Here is a 21,652-nt window from a genome sequence, read left to right as displayed (position 1 = left end):
AGTGAGAATGGGCACATCCATCTTTTGACGCTTACGTCGTGAGTGTTTTCCTTCTCAGACAGTTTTCTGGGCCACCCAGGAGGGCCATAACGGTTCAAACCATGAAGGGTGCCCTGGCCTCCGGTGACCGCACGCTCAGATAGGCTGGCCAGGGCTGGGGGGGAGCCAAGCGTGCCGAGCCCCGACCCTGGAGCCATACACCCCCCCAAGCCCTGTCCTTCCTGGGGAGCGCAGCCCTTCCGAGCGCCCCGGCAGGCTGACGCCACGCAGGCAGACACCTGGGACCTGCAAGACCCGCGAGCAGCGGGTGCGAGGCAGCTACTCCGCTGGCACGGGTTGATCCACACCCGCGTGGGGACCCGCGGAACAGCCCGGGGTGCTGCAGCTGCGAGCCGGGGTGCTGAGCCGGGGGCTGCAGCACAGCCGCTCCTAATGCACCACCACCCCTCGCAGAGCCCGCAGAGGTTCGCTACGGCATTAACTCTTTCTTTGCGCACCTGAGAAAAACACAGGGCGGTTTCATTTGCACCGAACGGGGCCAGAGAAAGGCACGGTCTGAAGCCGGTGTCCAGAGTGGGAGCGCCATTTCGATTCCCGGGGGAAGCACAGCCCGGGGCAGGGGGAGCGCCACGGCAGCCAACTCAGACAGACCCTTGGCACGAAGCCGTCGCCGGAGTGGGGCACGCCTGCGCCCCAGTGCGCACGTGTGCCTGCCATGTGCCCCGGCGCCCGCCCCACCGGCCGGAGGGCAAGCGGGTCACCGGCCCCCGCCCTCGCCGCCTGAGCGCGGCAGTGGAAGGCGAGCTGAGGTTAACAGTGACACACCTGCAAAAACAGCCAATCTGGGATGAACCACGGCACCGGCCCCAAAGAGGAGCCTCTCGCGCTTGATGGGGCAAAGGGGAGCGGGCAGAGGGGGACGGGTCGCTGTTGATCTTGGGAGCCGCACAAAGCAGAGAGAGGGTATTTAACCCCCTGCAGAGCCCTTTAAAACCTCTTCTGAGCTCAAAAACCCAACAGCTGAAGAAATAGCGGGGTGTTTTCCTTACCTTTTCTGCAGAGTATCGCTTTCAGCTGACTCTGGTAGAGCGGCTATGACCGAAACATCAGGTTACTCCGGGTGAGTAACAGGGGAGGGTTTGAATTTGCTTTAATAAGACAAGAAAAATGTTCTCTGGGTTTTGTCCAAGCCTTGTTTATAAAATTGACCTGTATTGTTACTTAGTTGCTCTCCATCTATTAAAGCAGGTGGAAGGGGAAGGCAAACCGGCCTCCCACTATCTGCAGAATCTGAATTTAATTTGCACTTGTACGGCTAGGCGGTTATTTGGGACAATATAAATATAAAATCCCAATTTGCTAAGAGCTTAATAAGCTGTCACGTACAAAACAGCACAGTACATTACCCACTACATATTTCTGACAGAATTATATGAAAGAAAGAGCTAAGGTTGCCATTGACAAAATTGATGACAAATATTGAGAAACATTTTTTGCCAAATACGCAGATGCAGTAAGAGAGTCATCAAAAAGGTTACCAATAGCGATGGATGTAAGGAGGGGGACAGCTGTTGGCAGCAGGGCTCTGCCAGGAAGGCAGCCGTCCCGGACACCACGCAGAGCTCGCTTGTCCCTGTCCCGTCCCTTCCCTGACAGCGGGGCTGTGCGCGCCCCTCGGGGGGCTCCCAGGCCACCCCGCGCCCCGTCCTGCCCTGTCCCCATTCCTGCGGGCACTGCCCGGTGCCCGCTGCCCCTGACCCATCTTCACCCCGTCTCCCCGCAGCAGTGGGCTTGTCCACATTAAAAACCCGCACTTGGACACGATGGAGGAGGACATTCTGTATCACTTGGACCTGGGAACGAAGACACACAACCTGCCTGCAATGTTTGGGGACATAAAGGTAAAAAGCAGGTGCAAAAGGGAGGCAGCAGCTCCCAGCCCCCCGGGGCTCTCCAGCCCCTCATCCCACAGCTCCGCTGTCTCATGCCGGGGCCCTGCTGCTGCGGATGCTCCCACCAGGGACGGGGTCCGGCTGCTCGGCAAAGGGACTCAGCAACCCGGGGCAGCCCGGGCAGAGAGGTCGTCTGTCCTTGCTCGTTTTGGGCAGAAATCCCAATAGAAAATTATCCTTTTAAAAACCTGTAGTTCCATAAAACCTGATTTTATATCAGCCTCCATGTTAGAGGACAGACGGAGGAAGCATTTGTCCAAAGCATCTGATCATCATCTACTGGAGACAAGGGAAAGAGGATGTTGTATTTTTGGCTGAGACCTGCTATCAGAACCAGCCTGTCACAACCTCATTCCTCTTCCATGTTAAATCGGAGCATTTCCTCAGCAGCCACGTGCAGGCTCCTGCTCCCCTGTGCCGCTGGCAGCCGGGTCAGCAGTGCTGCCCTTGCAGACACATGCTGGTCCCCCTCCTATGTTCAGGGAGCGTTTTTTCTTTTAATATGTAAAATTTGTCCTTTTTCTCCCTGACTTTACAGCCTCCATGTCATCAGCAGTGCTCACTAATTGCAGTCGACACTGCTGATAGAATAAATTAAATGACGAGCTACTCTAACATCTGGTTTCGCTTTGCTGTCAGTAGGAATACTAACAGCTTAAATTTGCTGAATTATTTTACATTTTCTTGGCCTGGGACTGATACCCAAGCATGTGCAGCTGTACAGCTGTCTGGACCTAGCGTAGTCGCAACCCTAAGGGAGTAGCAGTTTGCTTTTAATTCCTGGTTTTGCGACGCTCAGTTGTTCTGATGTCCCCCGATTGCCTGCAAGGAAGCGGCATCCCGCCGCGCTCTCTGGGCAGGGCTGTCCGGTGCAGCCCGCCACTGCCACATTATGACTGAATCTCGGTACCTGTTTTAGCGAAAAAGTACCAACACAATCGTATTTTACATCCAGTTTGTCTGCGTCGGTGGCAGCCCAAAGAGGATGAGGGCATTTGCCCAGTTCATGCACAAGGAGCTGGGACTGACGGGTGGCGGCGAGGACCTGGCAGACATCTGCGCAGGGACGGACCGGTACGCCATGTACCGGGCAGGGCCGGTGCTCTCCATCAGTGTAAGTACCACGCCGTGCTGCACCGCCCCACATGCATTTCCCATCCCAGGCGCTTGCTGCGGCCCCTGCCCCGGGGTCTGCTGCTGCCAGCGCGGTCCCGCCGCGAGCTGGCGCAGGGACCTCGCTGCCCCGGCGGAAGGGAGGGAGGCTGGCATGACCTCTCACGTGCCTCTGCTTCCCGCAACACCCACCGGCAGATTTTTTCCCCTCTTCTCAGTTTTCAGCCATTACCACCAATAGCACCTTTCAACCATGGTAAAGCTTCTTCTGTTTGAATGATATAAACACGTTCCGTTTAAAAAGCATCGTATTAAAAATGAACACGCACGTATTTTGCTCAGCTCAGCAGTCTAGCGATTCAAGAGGCGAAGACCACTTCCCACCACGCATGAACTACGAAATATTGCTGGAAGTATTACATTGACATGAGGTCTAAAGTAAAAATCTTGCTTTATTATTAATTATCCTTTAAGAGCAGCAGAATTTTTGGCACTGCACAAAGGGAAAAGCACATACAGGCTGTGCCGATGGGTGCTTACATCCCAGGGCTCAGTCCTGCTGTCATTTCCTCAGGCACAAGATTAGTCTTAAATCTGATCCACAGGAGACGGCGTCACTCACACAACAGAGCTCACGCTTGGTCCCTCTGACAAAACCAAACCAAACCTGACCGACAGAAAAGCCTGAGGGAATCAATCTGACAGGATCCAAGGGGAAAAAAACCCCAAGTTTTGCCGTTCCCCAATCTGGCAGCAGTTGCGACACAGATAGAAGAAAAGCCGACGCTGAGCTCTTGGCCATGCACCAGTTTTGCGCCAATGCAGAAGCCAGCGACCCCCGGGCTCGCCCCTGTGAAGGGACGCAGGGCAGAGCACGCAGCGAGCCTCCCCCAAAATGTTTTGTGCGGAGCAGCTGCCAACATCACATTTTTGCAAGTTGCTTAGAGACACAAATGAACTCAAACATACCGGAGGCAGGAACACAGCTTCCTGCTTTGAATATTTACAATGAGAATAAATTTTTTAGGCATTGGCAAATAAGCCAGGCTGATGTTCCAGAATAACAACATGCAAAATGTTTTCATATTTAAAACATGATACAAGCCTAATAGACCATCCGTCTCACAGCCAAACGAAAAGAGACGAAGCAATACGAAAACTGCATATGTTAAATTAGCTGTACTTCTTTACATATGCTTCCTTCAGGTTTTTGAACACGGTAGCAAAACCAAAAAAACGTGAGGCATTTTTCATGGGGAAAAAACAAACCCCACACCGCCAAACACCTTTTGTTTTTAAAAGTAAAGCCGAGAAAAGGACGGCGGTTGAGCGATGGAGCAGAAAACTAAGATGATCACAGGAGGGAGCGTTGGGCAGAAAGCAGAGGCGGCCTCGACAGCTCGAGATTTGCAAAACATCTGCCAGCCCAGAGGAGCGGCAGTGGAGACGGGGTAGCGGGGCACCACGGGCCGTGGCAGAGGACGGGGAAGAGCCTGGTGCCAGCGGAGGGGAGAGCCTGCAGGCAGCCAGGCAGGCGCTGGGGACGGAGGGACACCAGCGTGGGGATGTGAGCCAGGAAGCGGGACAGGTGGCCTGCAAGGCGCGAGGCTTCACACAGCAAAAGCCTGACCCTGAAACCGGTCCTCATCAAGGGGCACAAAGCCACGCGTTGTCCTTCGCGCCCAGCCATGCGGGCAGAGGTGCTCCGGCATGGGGCGAGGACGGGCTGGGAGGTGCCCGGAGAAGCAGAGGCTCGGGTTGTCCTCACTGAAACTCACCACTCCAAGAGCACGAGCAGGACACGACGAAGAATGGAAGTCAGCGCGTGGCGTAAGGACGGGCAACGCAAGGGGAAGGTCTTGGAGCATTCAGCCATCGGGATGCATTTATGGAGAGACCTTTCTTGAAGGAGAGATGCCATCTGTGCACCTGACGTACTGGTCCCCAGGGATGAATGTCAGCTCTATTGATAAGAGCAGCCTTAAAAGCATCAAGGGAAGGAGAAGAGGGTTAGATGCTTTACATGGACAGGCTACAAAGACCCTGAGATGTCTCTCCCCCCTCAAAAAATCGCTGTTGGCCTCATCAGTGGAAAGAGGCCGCAGCGTAGCCCCGGGCTCATCGCAGTCACGTACCTGTCATCTGCTGCAGCATCACGGGGAGTGACGTTTTTCTTTTCTCTCCTCCCAACAGCACGGGATGGGCATCCCGTCCATTTCCATCATGCTTCATGAACTCATCAAACTGCTGCATCACGCAAAATGCCGAGACGTTACTATTATACGCATGGGTACTTCTGGAGGTTTAGGTAAGCTATCCATGGTCTTTCTTCTGGGCAAAGAGGGTATTAATAAAAAGAACATTCTCAGCAATAGGTCATGTAATTATGAGCTTTAGGATTTTGTCAGGTCCCCAAAATATCAAACAACATGATATTTTGTTTTGGGTTAAAACCCAGCAAACTTCTAGCAACTGGCTTAGCAGAGTGCACATTTTCATAATGAACAAAGGCCTTGAATTCACAACAGCTGGCTATCACTTTTCAAGCAGAAAACACTTGACTGGAAGTCACTCTCATGCTTTGAGATCCTCCCGGCTGTCCCGATGCCTGTAGCCCTCTGCGCTGGTGGGAGCCCCGGCTGGGGCAGTGGTGCTGCTCGTGCCTGCACAGGCTGGTGGTGGAGCATGATCTCCGCAAGCCAGAAGCAATTAAAACGCTGTCACTCAGCATGTTCCCACAATCACTCATCATGTGCTGATTCAGTGCATTTTACTTCTACATCTGTGCTACTGCATGAATTTCAATTATTCTCTCACATCTGTTTTACTCACTAAAAAGAAGAACCCCACAGTCACACAGACATCTATATTTTTCTGTCATGCTGAAGTTTTGCAGCAGGTCACAAGTGTTACGAGCTCTGGCTTAGCCTCAGCCTTCTTTGTCACAGGGATCGAGGCCGGATCTGTTGTGATCACGGACACAGCGGTGGACTCCTCCTTCAAACCACGGTTTGAGCAGGTGGTGCTGGATGACGTGGTGGTGCGGAGCACTGAGCTGGACAAGGACCTCGCGGAGGAACTCCTCGCCTGCAGCAAGGAGATTCCTGACTTTCCCACGCTCATTGGCCATACCATGTGCACCTATGACTTCTACGAAGGTAAAACGATCTTCTACTGCCCTTCCTCCCCCCAAACATAATGTCAAGTCTTTACGTTCTTACGTAGGCAAAATTACCCACGCTACCAAAGCCTAAGAAGTGCTGCAGGAGCTGACCCACCCGATCGGTTAGAGCTTGTTCAGCGGCCAGAGCAGGGTGCACGTTCAGAACACGCAGTACCAATTCCAGCACTTTGCCAGGGTGAGACCTACTCTGCAAACTGGTCTCTCGTGCATCCGACAGTTAAATTTTGTAATGTCAGGTGCAAGACCAGCGCTGCCGTAGCCGGTGGCGGATCAAGAGTGAAGATCCACCCAGCAGTGGCTGCTCCCTGGGACAATGCAGGTGCCCGGGGGGAACCTCTGCTGCCCCCCAGCCTAGCCGTTACATGGAGCCACGTGCGGTTGCAGACCCTCCAAAAGCAGGAGGCCAGTAGCCTCACCCCGGCAAAGAGAACAGTCCCTTGTCCACAATCCTGTAGCGAGCCTAGCAGATGGGTTATGCCGAGTTGTTTCCTACAACAAGATTGTAACTTCAGAGCTACCAAACACTAGAAAAATGTCAGGAGGCATGTGACATTTACGTAAACAAACTTTGGTTACTCTGGAACCATTTCCTTTGCAAAATTAAATGCTGATTGCAGAGTAGATGAAATGTAATAAATGAAGAATTAATAATCTGAGGACTATTTATAAACCTTTGGATCTGCTTGCAAATGCGACCATCTGTGTATTGCTCAAGACCATGTTTTATTTAAACGAAAAGCCATTTGAGAGGATTAACAGTAGGAACAGCAATAAAATGAAGCGCTCTGCCCAGGTTAGCACAGCCACAGGTATGCTGTGCTTGCACAAAGGACTTTACATACTCTGCGAGCGGAGTAGCTGCACCGGGCACGGGTCTGCTCTGTGGACCCAGGCGCGGCTGCAGGACAGCCAAAGCCACCAGTGGAGTTAGAGGAGAGGGTCAGGGTGGGTGCCCACGCCTGGACGCACTGAGCACTGAGCACAGCGTCAGGTCCTGTCTGCAGCGGTGCCCCGGGGCTGTGGCAGCAGTGGGAGGGAGCAGCAGCGCTGGTGCCCCGGGACCCAGCTCCCCGGCCAGCACCGATGCCACCTGAGCAGGGAATGCCACTCGCCAGCAGCTCCAGCTGCCTGCCATCCATGGCAGCCCCTTAAGAAAAATAAGACCTAAATTAAGGGTGTTTTCCTCTCCCCCGTTTTCCCGTTCTGCACAGCTTGCTATGCCCCTCTTCCCCATAATTTGGCATTTCTTGGATTTCACCTGGAAGACCTTCACAGCTGACCGCAGAGGAGCTGTGATGACTTGCCCCTGCAGAGTGCCGTAATACCCCCTGCACTTCACACCCGCGGGCTTACTCGTCCTTTCTACAAATGTTAAAACCGGTGTGATTTTCTCCTCTGTACAGAGACAGAGCACACGGGCTTTAAACACCGGGGTTAATACAAGTTAGGTAGCTATTCAAAGGAAAACTTAGTCGGCTTCAGACACAACGTAGGCCCTGCTGGGCCTCCCATTTGAAACCACACCCTGTTCAGCGTGACCGTAAACCCACGCGGGGCCAGCAGTGACACTTCTCTGCTTCCTTTCAAGGTCAGGGGAGATTAGATGGAGCATTGTGCTCTTTTTCCAGTGAAAAAAAGTTAGAGTACTTAAAAAGAGCTTATGACGCCGGCGTGAGGAACATTGAAATGGAGTCCACGGCGTTCGCTGCTCTCTGCGGGCTGTGTGGCCTGAAAGGTGGGTCCTTCCCGCACCCCCGCGCTCCCCGGCTTAACCCGATCTGAGGGTTCGGTTTGGTGCTAGATTCAGACAACCTGAAGGCCAGAAGCGCATTCCTAATGATTTTCACTAGAAGAGTATGCTAAAACAAGTTTTGTGGCTCAATAAAAAACAAGTCTGTTTTAAAAGGCCCGAGCGCATGTTGGACAAAACAAAACTTAATCCCCCCTCATCCCTCTCCCAGCCTTACAACAAGTCCTGGCTGTTGCACTGTAGCTGCCTTTCCCCGTTTTGCTGGAAAAGAAAGGGGTGAGTGGAGGGCTCCTGCAGAGCGGTGCTGGGGCCAGCGGCTTCCCCAGGGGTCCTGCTGCTTCGCCCCTCCGGCACGTCAGGGCGCATCCCCCAGCGAGGGCAGCGGGAACAGGGCCTCCTCCCCTTCCCCACGGGGCAGCGTTTTAAGGAGACGGGGGCTGTTGTCACGCGCGAGGTAACGCAGCGCTTTGGCCGCCCTGCAGCTGCCGTCGTCTGCGTGGCACTCCTGGACCGCCTGGAGGGGGACCAGATCCGGGCGCCCCGCGAGGTGCTGTGGGAGTACCAGCAGCGGCCCCAGCGCCTGATCGCGGCCTTCATCCGAAAGCGCCTGGCGCCGCGCCCTCCGGCGGGAAACGCACTTTTCTCCAACAACTGATGGGCGATGCAGCACGAGCAATGGGGCACCGGGTCCCAGCGGGGGCAGCGCGTGTTTGTGCCCTCGGCGCTGCCGTGCCAGGAGCGGGCGTGTGGGACCTACCCACACCGGGACACCGCGGACCCTTTTTCAGGGAAATGGAAAAAGACAGACTCAGTCACCACGCGCTCCCCCAAGGCAGGTGCCCTCCACGGCCCAGCAGGACAGCCGGATCCAGCGAACACTGCCGTGCAGGAGCTACGGACCTCCAATACGGCCTGAATTGCACCAACACACTTGCACACCCAAGGAGAGCTCCAGCCAAAATTTGCACAGAAATTAAGACTGTGTCACCAAACTGCACACTCCTCACTCCCGTCTTCAGTGGTCGCAAAGGACTGTCCTGTTAGGGTCGCTCCTATCCACAGCGGTCCTCTAGGAATATGATCCCTTTGCATTTGGCATAAAGCCAAAACCTAAGTAAATGGCATGCAAAATTAATCCGCATTTGTGACCATTATTGTTACTCATTGCTGTTATGAAAGCCGTTCAGACTTTCGTTCATACCGTATTTAAAGATCTGTGAAAACTGATGTGTACCAGAGTGTTTGAACACGAGATCGGTGTGCGGGAAGCCCACCTTGCACAGACTGTCCCGGCTGCGCAGGAGCAGCTTCACCCCCGTCGCACGGTCGACAGGTTTGGGCATGGGACACATGGGGACCCCCAAGAGGGAAAGGGATGGGGAGCACACCTTACATACCGATATAACCTTGACCTGATTTCAGGTAACTGCCAGGGACTGCATCTTTCACATTCATCTGCTAATCAACACGCATCCACAATCCAGAAAATCATCTTTAAGTGTTCTCCACAAGAACACTGTAAGAGACTGAACTGCACCTGGATTGAGTCGAGGCGTGTTTTGCGGAGGGTCACCAATAGCCTGAAGAATTTCCCACTGAAATCACTTCCAGTTCTTAAGGTTCACTAACAAGCTTGCTTCCAAATGAATTTTGACACCTTTGGAACAGTAACTTACAGGATTTAAGAGTTCTGGTAAACAAAGTTTTAACATATCAAAAAACATGGGAGAGGATCTTAAGATATTAACGACAGTAGAGCATGAATCGTGTAAGTCTAAAGATGCTTACAGACATGCTGAGGGGCCGCCCCTGAGGCACTTGTTCTCTGGTCAGTATCCTAAAGTCTGCTTCATCAGCAACCTCAGGGCCCCTCTAGTCCCAGAAATAATTCCACACACTGAGGCACTCACGTACAGCTCGACTGGCCTCCCAAATGTGCGTGTTTCTCTTGGTGTCCCTCTCGTCACCCCACTGCACGTCATCACACTGCCTCCTCCTGTCTGCAGAGGGCCGTTTCTGGGGCGTGGGGCCAGCGGTGGCGTGGGGCCATCCGGGGTGCTTCCCCGATGGGCTCCCCTGGTGCTGGGACCACACTTCCATGGTCCCCCTGAGCTACTCCAACAACTTACCAGCACTTTGATCTGGGATACATTCAGTTTGCTGGAACAAACTCCACTTTTTACAAGAAAAGGAGATTGGTTCCTACTTCCCATTCCCAGATTGCACTTTTTAGGCTTTGCAGGAGACAGTGAACTCTCTATTTTCCAGAACATTGTCCAGTGAAGAGACTTGTGTTTTTCTTATTTTGCTTTTAGCTTAATGATTAGGTTGTTAAATGCTTTTTCTGCTGCATATTTTAAGTTTGACACTCTTTAAGGGTTTCAAACCAGTCAGTAGTTTAGAGCTCAGAATGCGTGTCCTTGGTGAGCTCCTTCTCAAAATTTTGACCATTACTGCAAAGCCCTCTCTATTCTCAGAGGGGTCAGAACTGGCATCGCAATCACTTACGGTTTTTTTTTCCTGTAAGTACACACATAAGCGTGCATATAAGCTTATGTGGACATAAGTTGGCACAAACTGCTCAAGTGTTTTGCAACAGCTGGGTACCGCACCAACTGATCATGCGCCAGCTGGGTACTTGACTTTCAGGCACTATTTAAGCCACTTTTCTCACTACCAAAATTCACAGATGAGTAGTATATCTTGAAACCAAATAACTTAATTTTCACAAAGAGGTTTTTCTCAGGCTTTAAAAAAATCAGTCAAACTGCATACACTTCATACATTGGCATAAAGGATAGTTGAATTCTGAAACATTACCCATACTGAGTCAAAACCAACAAAGCAGGGCTGCAAGAGATGCTGGCTGAGAAGTCTATTTCCCACTAACATTTTCTAAATTATGTGCAAGTAATTTCATACATCTTTGTACAAAAATAACTTGCAAAATTTCATTTTTTAAAAAAGCGTAGAAAGCATTTATCATGAAAACAAATGCCCTTATAAGCATCTCCATTTCCTGAAGGGTTTTGATCATCTCTTGCAAACAGTGCTAAAGTGAGGACAACGAAGTAAGGCGAAACATCCACCTCCTTCCCGCAGGACCACGGAAGAGAGGCACTTGGCCAGGCCAGGGAGAGTGGCCGAGGCGGTCTGCAGGAGCTCTCCTGGCAAAAGCAGCCTCTGGTTGTGCAGAGCAAAATACCTGAAGCCAGTTTCACTGACCTGCACATTTTCCATGCTCCACTGCTACATGAAAATCCCTCTAAAAATCCTCACTCTGGCCTCACCATATCAATAACAAGCCCCGATTCATGGTTGCAGTGAGCTGGCACAGACTTATCAAAGTAAGTGGACTTCTACTCCATCTGTTCCCTGAGAAACAACAGACGTGAAGACCATCACAAGACAGTGCCTAAAAATCGGTGCCCTTTATTTCAAAAACAACTGTCTGCTTCATTTAAACTTTCTTCTTTCATAAATGTCTTGGTATTTATAAAAGATGACAAGACAACTATACTCTGAAAAGATTTTGCACTACTGAAATTATCTTGTAGATCTGCTTTTAAAGGCAAGAAAAAAAAAGTCAACTGCCTCAAAGTTCAGGATCTTCCATTTCTGGGAAGCAGTCTAGCAGCCAATCTGGTCTCCAAAAGAGAAGAAAAGCAATGCTGCTCTCCCCTGCAGGAACAGCCAACAAGTTGTGAAGCTGGCCAAGTGTGTTTTAAAAATAACGAGTTCCCTCGAATGAAATACCAACATAAAATGTACAAATATACACAGAATTGTAATTTTAGCACAAACATGCAAAAGCTAAATCCGGAAGACATACAGCTCTCACTGCTTTTGGGCAGTCTCTGTAGCATTTCTCCTCCTGTTAAAATAACTTCGCTTCAATACTCGGATTATGTTGCTCCTGGTCTAAAACTTTGGATGCTCTCGGGAGTCCGTCGCACCAGCTCTTCCCTTGCCTTTCTGGCACCCTTCTTAGACTCTCTGTCTGCTTCTGACTTTGCACCCTTGAACACCCAGGCCAGAGCAAACCTCCCTCCCCCAGGCGCTCAGAGACACCTGCTGAGATCAGGTGTACGCTACAAGATTTTGCCACTGCTACCATCAGTTTGAGGTGTGAAAACCTAACATTGCTTGTCTCTGATTGCAAAACATTTGGTGCAGAGTCGCTGAGTATGTCAAGAGAAGAGGGCCTGTTGCCTGTGCCAGGTAAGGAGGTAGCATGTAGTGGCTAGCACTAAAACTGCTCTCTTGGTGTTTGCTGGACCTGCACCATGGGCTCTGCTGGGACAACACAGATGGGGCTCTCATCTACCCTGATCCTCAATGCCTCATTTCGACAGTGAGGAATTACTCTTTCACAAGGCACTGTAGGTACGTGATCCATTAACACCTATAACGCACTACAATATTACATTAATGACATTCCTATAATTATCTAGATACACAACTATGGATGTTCGGATCTTTCTGATACTCATCGTCCTTAGAAATTTTTGGTTAAACTGCAAATTGTAACTTGTTTATATATATTTTACACTCATCTTATGTAAGGCTTTAAAACATAACCAGTTACAAAATGACATTACTTCAATTTCCCTTTCATTTAATAGAATCATATTGAGTAGTTTCAGCTCCAAAATAAAGACCCCAGATCTGAAACGTTATTTCTAATTTATAATTTATAGTGAAAGACTAATCTGCAATATGAAATTGGTTTGCAGTAAATATGATGCAGCAAATTGGTTTCTAAATATAGACAAAGGTAAAGTTTCTTCTTATAAATAAATCAAGGAATAATAGAAACATTCATGATAATGAAGATTTTATAATTAAAAAAATCAAATTCTCAAGAAACCTGGAATGAAAATTGTGGGATGTATTCACATGTCATAATATAATCTAAAGCGACTGTTCTGCAAAGCTATTTTGGATTTATGCTGCCAATTAAAAAACAGAGTTCCTACTCAAGATGCGATGTATCAGACTGGCCTGTAAGGTCTGTAGGAGTCTATCTCCCAGTAGAAAAGGACATGGGAAATTCTACTACAACAGTCCACACAACCAAACCTCTATACAACCTTCACCAAGGCAGGTGTAAAATGGTGTAGCACTGTGTGAGAAAGGCACATTGTTTTTGTGAATGATTGCACACACTGAGAACTAAGTAGTTCTGTGACACAGCCTAAGAGAAATGTATTTAAAGTTTTCACATTATAGGCCAGACAATACCCCTGAAGCTTCTCTATTCCTAATATGAGAGGTGCTCTACATTTTAAAGGCTGTAGATTCCATATCTCTTCTTGGAAGCTTCAATGGAGGAATTTTTGGTAAAATCTCTTTTGCATAAAGTGTTTTATGAAGTCCAGCTTCTCGAAGAGCTAGCTCAACACGAAGTCTAGGGTCAGAAACGATCTGTTAAAATAAACCACAGCAATGACAAACAGAAACAAAACAATACTTTCCTCATCCACACAATGTATCTTACAGGTTATCTGTGGATGTATATATTTAAAAAGTTTTAAAAGACAGTCAGAAAATTATAGTCATAAAATTAAGCCTTCAAAAGCAGAAAAACTCTACAGTGAACGATCCTTATCTCACTGCACATACCTTGATATCATCCTTTTTAATATTAACGATCACAAACTATTTTAACAAAGAGCGCTGGTTGTCATTCCTCAGCAAAACTCAAAGGGTAGATGAGAAACTGAGTGACTTTTAATTTAGCCTACTCACTGAAGAGTTGCTGGCTTCTCTTATGTTCCCCATCAATACAGCCCTGCTTTCAGCACAAGACTTTTAATCCCCTCCTGTTTGTTTCTATGGGATCTGAGTGCTACAAACACATTTATGATTTTTCGCACAGCGTTGCCTTGTGACTACATGGCAGTACCGCTTCCGTTTTACATAAGAACAATTAATGCCCAGGGAAATTACTTCTAAACTTTGTCAAAAGGTTATCTGACAAAATTTGTAAGCCTCTTTCAAATCCTTCTTCCGTGGGCTACAGTGGGGGAGCACTGAAAGTACAAGAGAGTATGCCACATCGCCTTCAGTTCTAGCATCCCCTGCCACAGTGCCCAGAGCTGCTGGGAAGACCAACACTGGGGAACATTATCCATAACCACTGCAGCTCTGGGATGGAGCACACTAATATGCTTGGCAGGAATCACCTATTGTAGTCTGAGCAGTACCAAGACATGTTTGGAGTCGAAACAGGAAGAATATTCTAAGAATTCAGGTATTAAGCCCAAATACACATGTTCAGAGCATTTTTAAGCTAAGGCTTTTCAGAACCTCATACATCGGTCAGATTTGGGTAAATTTTAATAGCCATATAAAAACTACATCTCTTGTACCACATCTCTCCTTTACCAAACTGAGAAGCTTTAAAACGTCTTAAAATGGGAAGTGCTGGACAAGCTTAAATACAGACACTGTTAAATTTCAGCTTTTTCAGTGCTAAAAGAAAGCTTTTATGCCATAGAATTATTATCATAGCACTTCTTCTGGAAACATAATTTTCAAATTCCAGAGTGGGAATAATTTCAAGTGCATAGACCGAGCAGGTGAGGAACAGTAAAGGAATCAAAAAATCCTCCCCTGTGTTACTTAATTTTGTTTGAAATTGAGCTAGCACTGTCCTCAGCAATCTGAGTGACCTGAAAACAGGAGTATAGTTACTTCAGTTTCCTGCTTCATTTACACCTCAGGGCTTTCTTCTCCTTTAGCCCTTGCATATCACATCCCAACCGATCTTCAATCCAGCAATAGCGTAAAGATAGTCAAGATACTAATTTTCAACTTATGAAGAGATCTGTGCTGTGCATAATCTTCCAAGAAAAAAGAATACCCTGTAATTAAGTTATCTGTGACATAGCTCTTTTGTATACGGTCAGGAGAACTTTTATACTGAGTTAATTCACTTCAAATACTTAGCACAACGCTAACTGGAGCAGGTGAAAAGGAGGCACTCTTTTAAATAAATGCATAAAAATGTAAAAAGGGAGAGTTTTGAAATGAGAAATAGCAAACACATCCGTCAAAACACCTAGCAAACACAGGAACTGCCCAATGGTCCATTTAGCCCAGTATCCTCTCTCCAGTGGTGGCAATGGGAGATGCGGTTCAGGGGGAGCCCAGGAGTCCTACACTGGACCTGAATGGACCTTTGTGGTCCACTCTTGTTGTGCTCCTCCAGCATCTGCATTGGGTCAGAGAGATTACCCCACCTGTTACTCCTAATGTTTTTATTTTCACACACGTTATATTCTACTGGTAATACTGCTATTTAGGATATGTTATTAATATTAATATCATATATCACTATTAAGATATATGTGCATACAATAAACTATACAGTATGATTACAGACAATTACCTGCTGTTCACTGTATGTATGCAACTTAAACAGTGGCTTCTGAAGATCAAACTCTTCTTTTGTCCCAATGCCCATCCGAGCTCTAGATGCCACTGTATCAGCCACTACTCTAGCTGGATCTAACTTTGCAACAACAGCAACCTAAAATACATGATATGAAAATAACAATTACTCTACCTATGTAGACCTAAGGTGAGAAAAGGTTATTATCAATAACACATCCTTTGAGAAAACGATCATTTACCTGGTTTAAAAATTTCTAAAGTTGTCTTAAACCACCTTGTATCCATATATAAAAGTCGTAAAGCTTAAAACTTGAAGCCAGAGTAAAACCACTTTGACAGAGAATAATAATCAGGGAGATTTTTTTCCTGTTTCCCAATGGAGACAATTTAATTGGCTGGACTTAATACAGCACTGTACATGCCCAGGACTGCTATAAAGAGGAGAATTGCCTGCTATGTGGGCAGGCTTAACACACAATAACCTGCATACTGTGAATACCAATTGTCAGTCCTTGAAAACATAAACTTGAAAGCTGGCCAGCATTTCCATGAAGAGAGAGCTTATGTTGCTACCTTGTCATACCCCGGTAGGAAATACACTTATGCTAAGCTTTAGGCTACCAGAAAACAGCACTTCCTGAATATGTGCACTACTGATCTTTGCACCGTAACAGCGGCGTGTGGTCCTGGCTGCAAAGGAGGCCCTGGCTGAGCAAGGATGCTGTAAGAGAGAAGCAATAGCATCCTCGGCTCTCTAGCAGAGATTGACATGAGCTCTGACATTCAAAACCTCTAGCCAAAAGGAACCAGCAGACTCGTAATTTAGCAATACCCACAACTGCTGGAAGTTCAAATGTTCTTTTTTTTCTTCTGATGGAAACAAAGGTGTTCAGATAGGTAGTTCACGATTTTTACAGAGTCATGGGCAACAACATTGAGTGATATGCCACAAATAACAAAATTCTTTGGGTTTTTTTTTCTTAGGTGTGTCTGTTTTAACTGTTTAATTCCCTGTGGCTAGATCAGTATCACAGATTCTCTCAGACACTACATTGCGCAAGAGTCAACCTTTATTAATTGCTTATTTTCTTTGTGTTAAAATATTCAGATATAGGCTAATACTACTTTGGAAAATACAGAAAGATGCATGAGCAAAATGATCAAAGTCAGGACACCATCTGAATGGCTAAAACCAGAAAAAGGTATTTAAAATTGTGTATGATTTTTTTTTTCCCCATCTCTTTAATAAAATGTCATCTTTGTCTTTACAGGCTGTCAAAATATACAGACTGGATGACTTTACTAAAGATTTTTTTTTTTCTCCACATACAACCAAGGGGCATATTTTATCAAGCAGTATTTCACTAGTGTGAAACACAGAGAATAAATATTACTTAGAAAAATATAATGAAGTGGGAACTCTACCATCCTGGTCAAAGGCCATTCTAGAAGCATTTTCTACTTTGGTAAGAGAATTGAGTCACTCAGAAGACATCAACACATCATGACTCTCAACCAGCCTCCTGTAAAATCTGACACAAAAGTCAATGCAATTAAACCAGTAACTTAGAAAAAACCTAATAGAGTTATTATTCAAAATGCACTGACAACCTAAAATAACACTGTTAATACTGCAAAATATTTAATTGAATCAGATTATTAAAAATAAAGGATTATTGACTGGAAATGAGCCCGAGTTCAACCGTTTAAAAAATGACTGAAATAACAGACCAATGATCCCTTAGGTTTATTTATTCCTGTTATGCTCAGCTCTCCCACAGAAGATAGCTTGGAGTATTTGACCTCTGTTATATTTTTCTTTCTTCTTGACTTTGTACACCCAAATGCTGAAGTGAAAGCACTTACAAGGCCGCAAACAGTCCACGAGGGACTAAGGAAGAATTTTACTGGCATGCACACTGTACTGGAATGGTTAATCCTGAAGCCAAAGGACATGCTGAAGGTGAGGTCAAGGCTGCATCAAATACTATACTTTTAACCACGGGTAGTCCCAGGGAGAAAGCTGCATTAGTGCTCTTTAAATTATCCAAAATCAAAAGGGTTTGAAGAGCACCTTTTCTCCCTCCCTTGTTTTCCTTTGGCTGCACATTTAGGCTGCAGTTCCTAAAGTGTAAAGAATGGGAACTCCAGATTTTCCCTTTTAATCTTTGGAGGAAAAAACATGGAGATTAAATACAAAAATATAAATGAAGGTAAAATTACTCCTTCAAAAGTCAGCAGTAGAAAAAAAATAACACTACATTTACTATGACAAACATCAGTGAGCATTTTCTGGGATGTCCTTTTTAAAATAATGTGCAGAAGTTTCACAAAGAGTTAAATCTCGCTCTGACAAAGAGTTGTCCAAAGTCTGTAAGTTTTCAGAATTTAAAAAGAATTTAAATTACTCATAAATCTTGCCTAAGACTCAAGATAGACTAAGATTATTTAAAAAACAAACAAAAAAAAAAATCAAAGAAAATAGAAATCACATCCAACCCAGAAAAAAATAGTATCTATTTTCAGATATCAACAGCTTCTACAGTGCAATTTAACATCGTAACGTTCCTGTTGTCAGATTTACAAAGCACATAGGATTTATAACATGACAGAATTACTGTTAAAGTCAGACCAAAAGTGCATTTTAACTTCTTCATTTATTTGCATTTGACAGATTGTTCTTTTTGTCTTTCACATAATAGAACAGTATGTGCTTCTATCATTACCGTATATGAAAATACTATATATAGGAAATAAAACCACCTGTTGTCGGAGTGCTTCAAGGCATTTCTCTTTTTCCTCTTCTTCACGTGCTTTTTGAAGGGCCAGTTTCTTTTTCTCCAGCAACCGTTTTTCTAGTAATGCTTGTCTAAACTTTACCCTGCAAAACAGCATATATACAAATGGAAAAAAAATCGCTCAAGTGTAATTTAAAATTTTTGTTATACTATTTCAGTTTGAAAACTAGTCTGATGTTTTCTATATCCACTTAATAATACTACGGTCGTTCATCAAAATACCTGAAAAATGCAAAAAATGCTTTTTCATTTGAATGTGTTATTTTTGTTGGAGTTTTTTGGTTTGGGGTTTTTGGCGAAGAGGTGTTTGGGGAGTTGTATTTTTTGATTAGTTTGGGGGGTTGTTTCTTTTGTTTTTTTTAAACAACTTGGCTAACCTTTCAGATCTCATTTCTAGAACACAGATTTTCTTTAGCATGCTTTATATAGCCCTGTTACTCTTTTTCTTTCTCCTCATTTTCTTTGCCAAGAAGAAATGTTCTCTTACATCTGTGTATGGCAGAAGAACTCTCTCCTATAATCCCTTCCATTAAAAGAAACGCATCACTCCCAATCTTGTTACTGGAAGAAGCAAGAAAACTTGAGAATGGCATCCTTTTTCAAAAGGAAAAAACTGGAGGTTAGCACAAATAATCCTGAAACTTCACCTACGGCATTATTTTTGCTGGTCAACTTTTTGCAGTAGGTTTTTATAGCCCTGATAGTACTACCATGACCGTATTTCCTAATAACCCTCAGTCCACTGCCAAACTCTGTTTCTTGTGAAGCTGTAGGCTATTTGGTATGCCACTTTTAGTCCTTATATAGGAGTTGCCATTGCCATGCTTTGCATTCAGAGAATTATCCTTCTTCTGCCCTTCAAATTTTAACTTGCCTTTAGAGAAATGGAGAAGAGCGAGCTGCTTCAACTACAATAAAACATATACTTTTATTTTCTTACTCTCAAAATTTTAGTAAGCTCAAAGGAGTATATAACTTGTGCTATAAACTGCAAAAATCAGAACTAAACGTACAGTTATGTTGGTAGCTAGAAAAGACCACTGCATCAATAATCCAATAACAATTATCAGGACAAACAAATTTGTCCCAAGAGAGTGGTACAAAGCTGCCTGAGGATGCCCCAGAGAGGCTTTCAGTTTCTTACTGTAGCCATTGTAATTTAGGCAGATGAATGCTCACATTCAATCTTCAGAGGTAATTTTGTTCCAGGGAGAAAGCCTAATCTTCTTTTTATATGAATAAAATTTAATAAAAAGCAGATATTCATATTTTTCTGAAAAATGACAAAAATTGTATTATATTGAAAACCTTTCACTCTGCTTGAGCTGACTACTATGACACATGTTCTAAATATTGCAGTGTTATCAAATATGACATTCAGCACCCTGGAAAATGCTGTAAATTACCAAGAAGGAAAACTGAGGGGCACTCATCCAGATCCAATTTCAAATACTTCGTCTCTACTGTGGAAGTTTTCATGTACATAGGAATGTAAAGCATTACTAAATAGAAACATTTTATGGCATTTCCATACCCAGTTTGAATAGGTGTAAGTGATTGCAATTGATTGCCAAACTAACTGACAGGCAGACTAGGCCAGAGCAAGGACTTCGCATCTTGATGCAGCATTTGTTGCTCCTAAGAAGGTGGTTCACGTTTTCATGAGTATGTTATCCTAAGGAGATCATCATCTTGCTCATGCTGGAGAGACCAAGATCAGCATTAACAAAGATTAAGTTTCATTGTCAGAGGGCAATGGCAGAGCTATGAAATCCACACTCAGGGAAAGGAGAGAACCTGGTAAATACATATTCAACTGTACATTGTGTTCCTAATTTGGAACATTCTTCCAATACTTCTTATACTTGGCTTTAAATGTTTACTTGAGCTTTGATTTCACGGTCTCCACATCCAAAAAAGTTGTTAATTCTCTTTCACTCTATTATACTTAGTAATACTTTAGCTACCATTTCTTCAAAGTAAACTTAATTTTATAGAAAAGCTTAAAATTAAAATGTCTTAATAGTCAATTTTGACTTTAAGTGCCACAGTAAGTAACAATTTTAATAAGTCACCAGCTGAAAAATTAGCTTAGCTGATTAGTTTCAGTAAAGCTACCTTTTTGAAGTATTGTGGGTACACACTTATGTAATTTTTGATAAGCATAATTTCATTAAAACTCTGCTTTCAGACACTGTCTCATAAATATTCAATAGGAAATAATGAACTACTATGTTTATTATGAAAGCTTTAGCAAAACTTCAAAAAATTGGGTTATAATATAGATAGGGGTTTTGCCCTATATCACAACTTATCCTGTTCACTGTTATCAGTTGAAGAAATCTCATATAAACAGCAGAGAGCATTATCTTAGTGGCTAAGAAGGTCTGCTTGTGTTTCCACCTGCGACAGGCTGAATTGATGCACAAGGCACGAGGCAGCTGGCATATAAAGTGTTTTACACGTAATTTGAACATTTCAGAAGTAGCCACTGGTTCCCATGACAAAACTGATGGGCCAGATCCTTTGCTAATTTACGCTGCAACTGCAGTCAAAGCGCTGTGGCTATGTCGAGGTGGACAGCCTAACACAGCCCTAAGCTCTAAAGACGTTCTTAAACTAACAGCACAAGCTTGAGGCAAAGATGCTGTGAGCATCGACTCCACCAACAGCCCTCTCATTTGCCCAGCTTTATGAATGGCTTTAACACCCAATTATATGTCCACAGTTTTTCTGGATTCTGTCTGTTCTGCGTCCCTTCAACATGGAGCACCGACTGGCGAGAGTGGGAGGGTTTTGGGAGAGCTTGTGAGAGCTGTGCTTCAGGAAGGGGAAAACCTTGAGGTGTGGCAAGATGGGAGAGACGAAAGGCTATCTGCATACGTTCCCTGCAAGGAACTGCTGCAAAGAGCACAAGGGAAGGGAGAGATGCAATACATAAGCACCTTCACCCCCAGCATGTGATAAACAGAGCTGCATGGCAAACAGCTGCCATTGCTCTGACAGTTAGTCAGATAAAATTCCTGCAAAGAGCAATCCTTTCCTCCTGACTCTCCCACCCCTGCCCTTTGAATTCAGGGCCAGGACTGGCAGCAGTACAGGTGCTGGGTTAAAATGCTTGCAAATGTTTCCCACTCACCGCCTCACTGGAGAACAGGACTGTGCCAATCTATTTCTCACAGGTAGTGGGTGAAAATATTTGCACAATTTCATGCCAATTTAATTCTCACCCTGCAACATTAATGTAAAATCTATTGCTTTGGAGGGGAATGTTCTTTTAGAATATTTTATGTATATTCAATCTATTCCATACCTAAGGGACCCGATGGAGGACCTGACTGAAATTCACCGCATAGATTAAAAAAGGGAGAAGTGGACTGTTAGCAACAGACAAACATCTGCCCTTTTGCATGCTAATTCTTGAAGCACAATAAGACTTAAATGCAGTTTGTAG

General features: G+C 45.4%; 2 protein-coding genes across 2 annotated transcripts in view; one reads left to right on the top strand and one right to left on the bottom strand.

Moving 5' to 3' along the window:
* Window positions 1-1,094: 1,094 nt before the first annotated feature.
* Window positions 1,095-8,654, top strand: UPP2 (uridine phosphorylase 2). The gene is made up of 7 exons (XM_059820493.1): window positions 1,095-1,120; window positions 1,784-1,901; window positions 2,908-3,066; window positions 5,259-5,373; window positions 6,014-6,223; window positions 7,838-7,984; window positions 8,482-8,654. The coding sequence occupies exons 1-7, from the start codon at window positions 1,095-1,097 to the stop codon at window positions 8,652-8,654; spliced, it is 948 nt and encodes a 315-aa protein (XP_059676476.1).
* Window positions 8,655-13,279: 4,625 nt separating this feature from the next.
* CCDC148 (coiled-coil domain containing 148) overlaps window positions 13,280-21,652 on the bottom strand; it is a 55,561-nt gene continuing 47,188 nt past the window's right edge. Inside the window, exons 12-14 of the mRNA XM_059820492.1 lie at window positions 18,164-18,281; window positions 15,396-15,536; window positions 13,280-13,426 (exon numbers count right to left, since the gene is read on the bottom strand). Coding sequence (XP_059676475.1) covers window positions 13,280-13,426; window positions 15,396-15,536; window positions 18,164-18,281 — 406 coding nt within the window. The remainder of the gene's footprint in view (window positions 13,427-15,395; window positions 15,537-18,163; window positions 18,282-21,652) is intronic.

This window comes from Gavia stellata, chromosome 8, assembly GCF_030936135.1.
Source record: "Gavia stellata isolate bGavSte3 chromosome 8, bGavSte3.hap2, whole genome shotgun sequence".
Lineage (NCBI taxonomy): Eukaryota > Metazoa > Chordata > Aves > Gaviiformes > Gaviidae > Gavia > Gavia stellata.
Note: the sequence above shows the minus strand (reverse complement) of the source record. Positions and strands in the feature narration are given on the sequence as shown.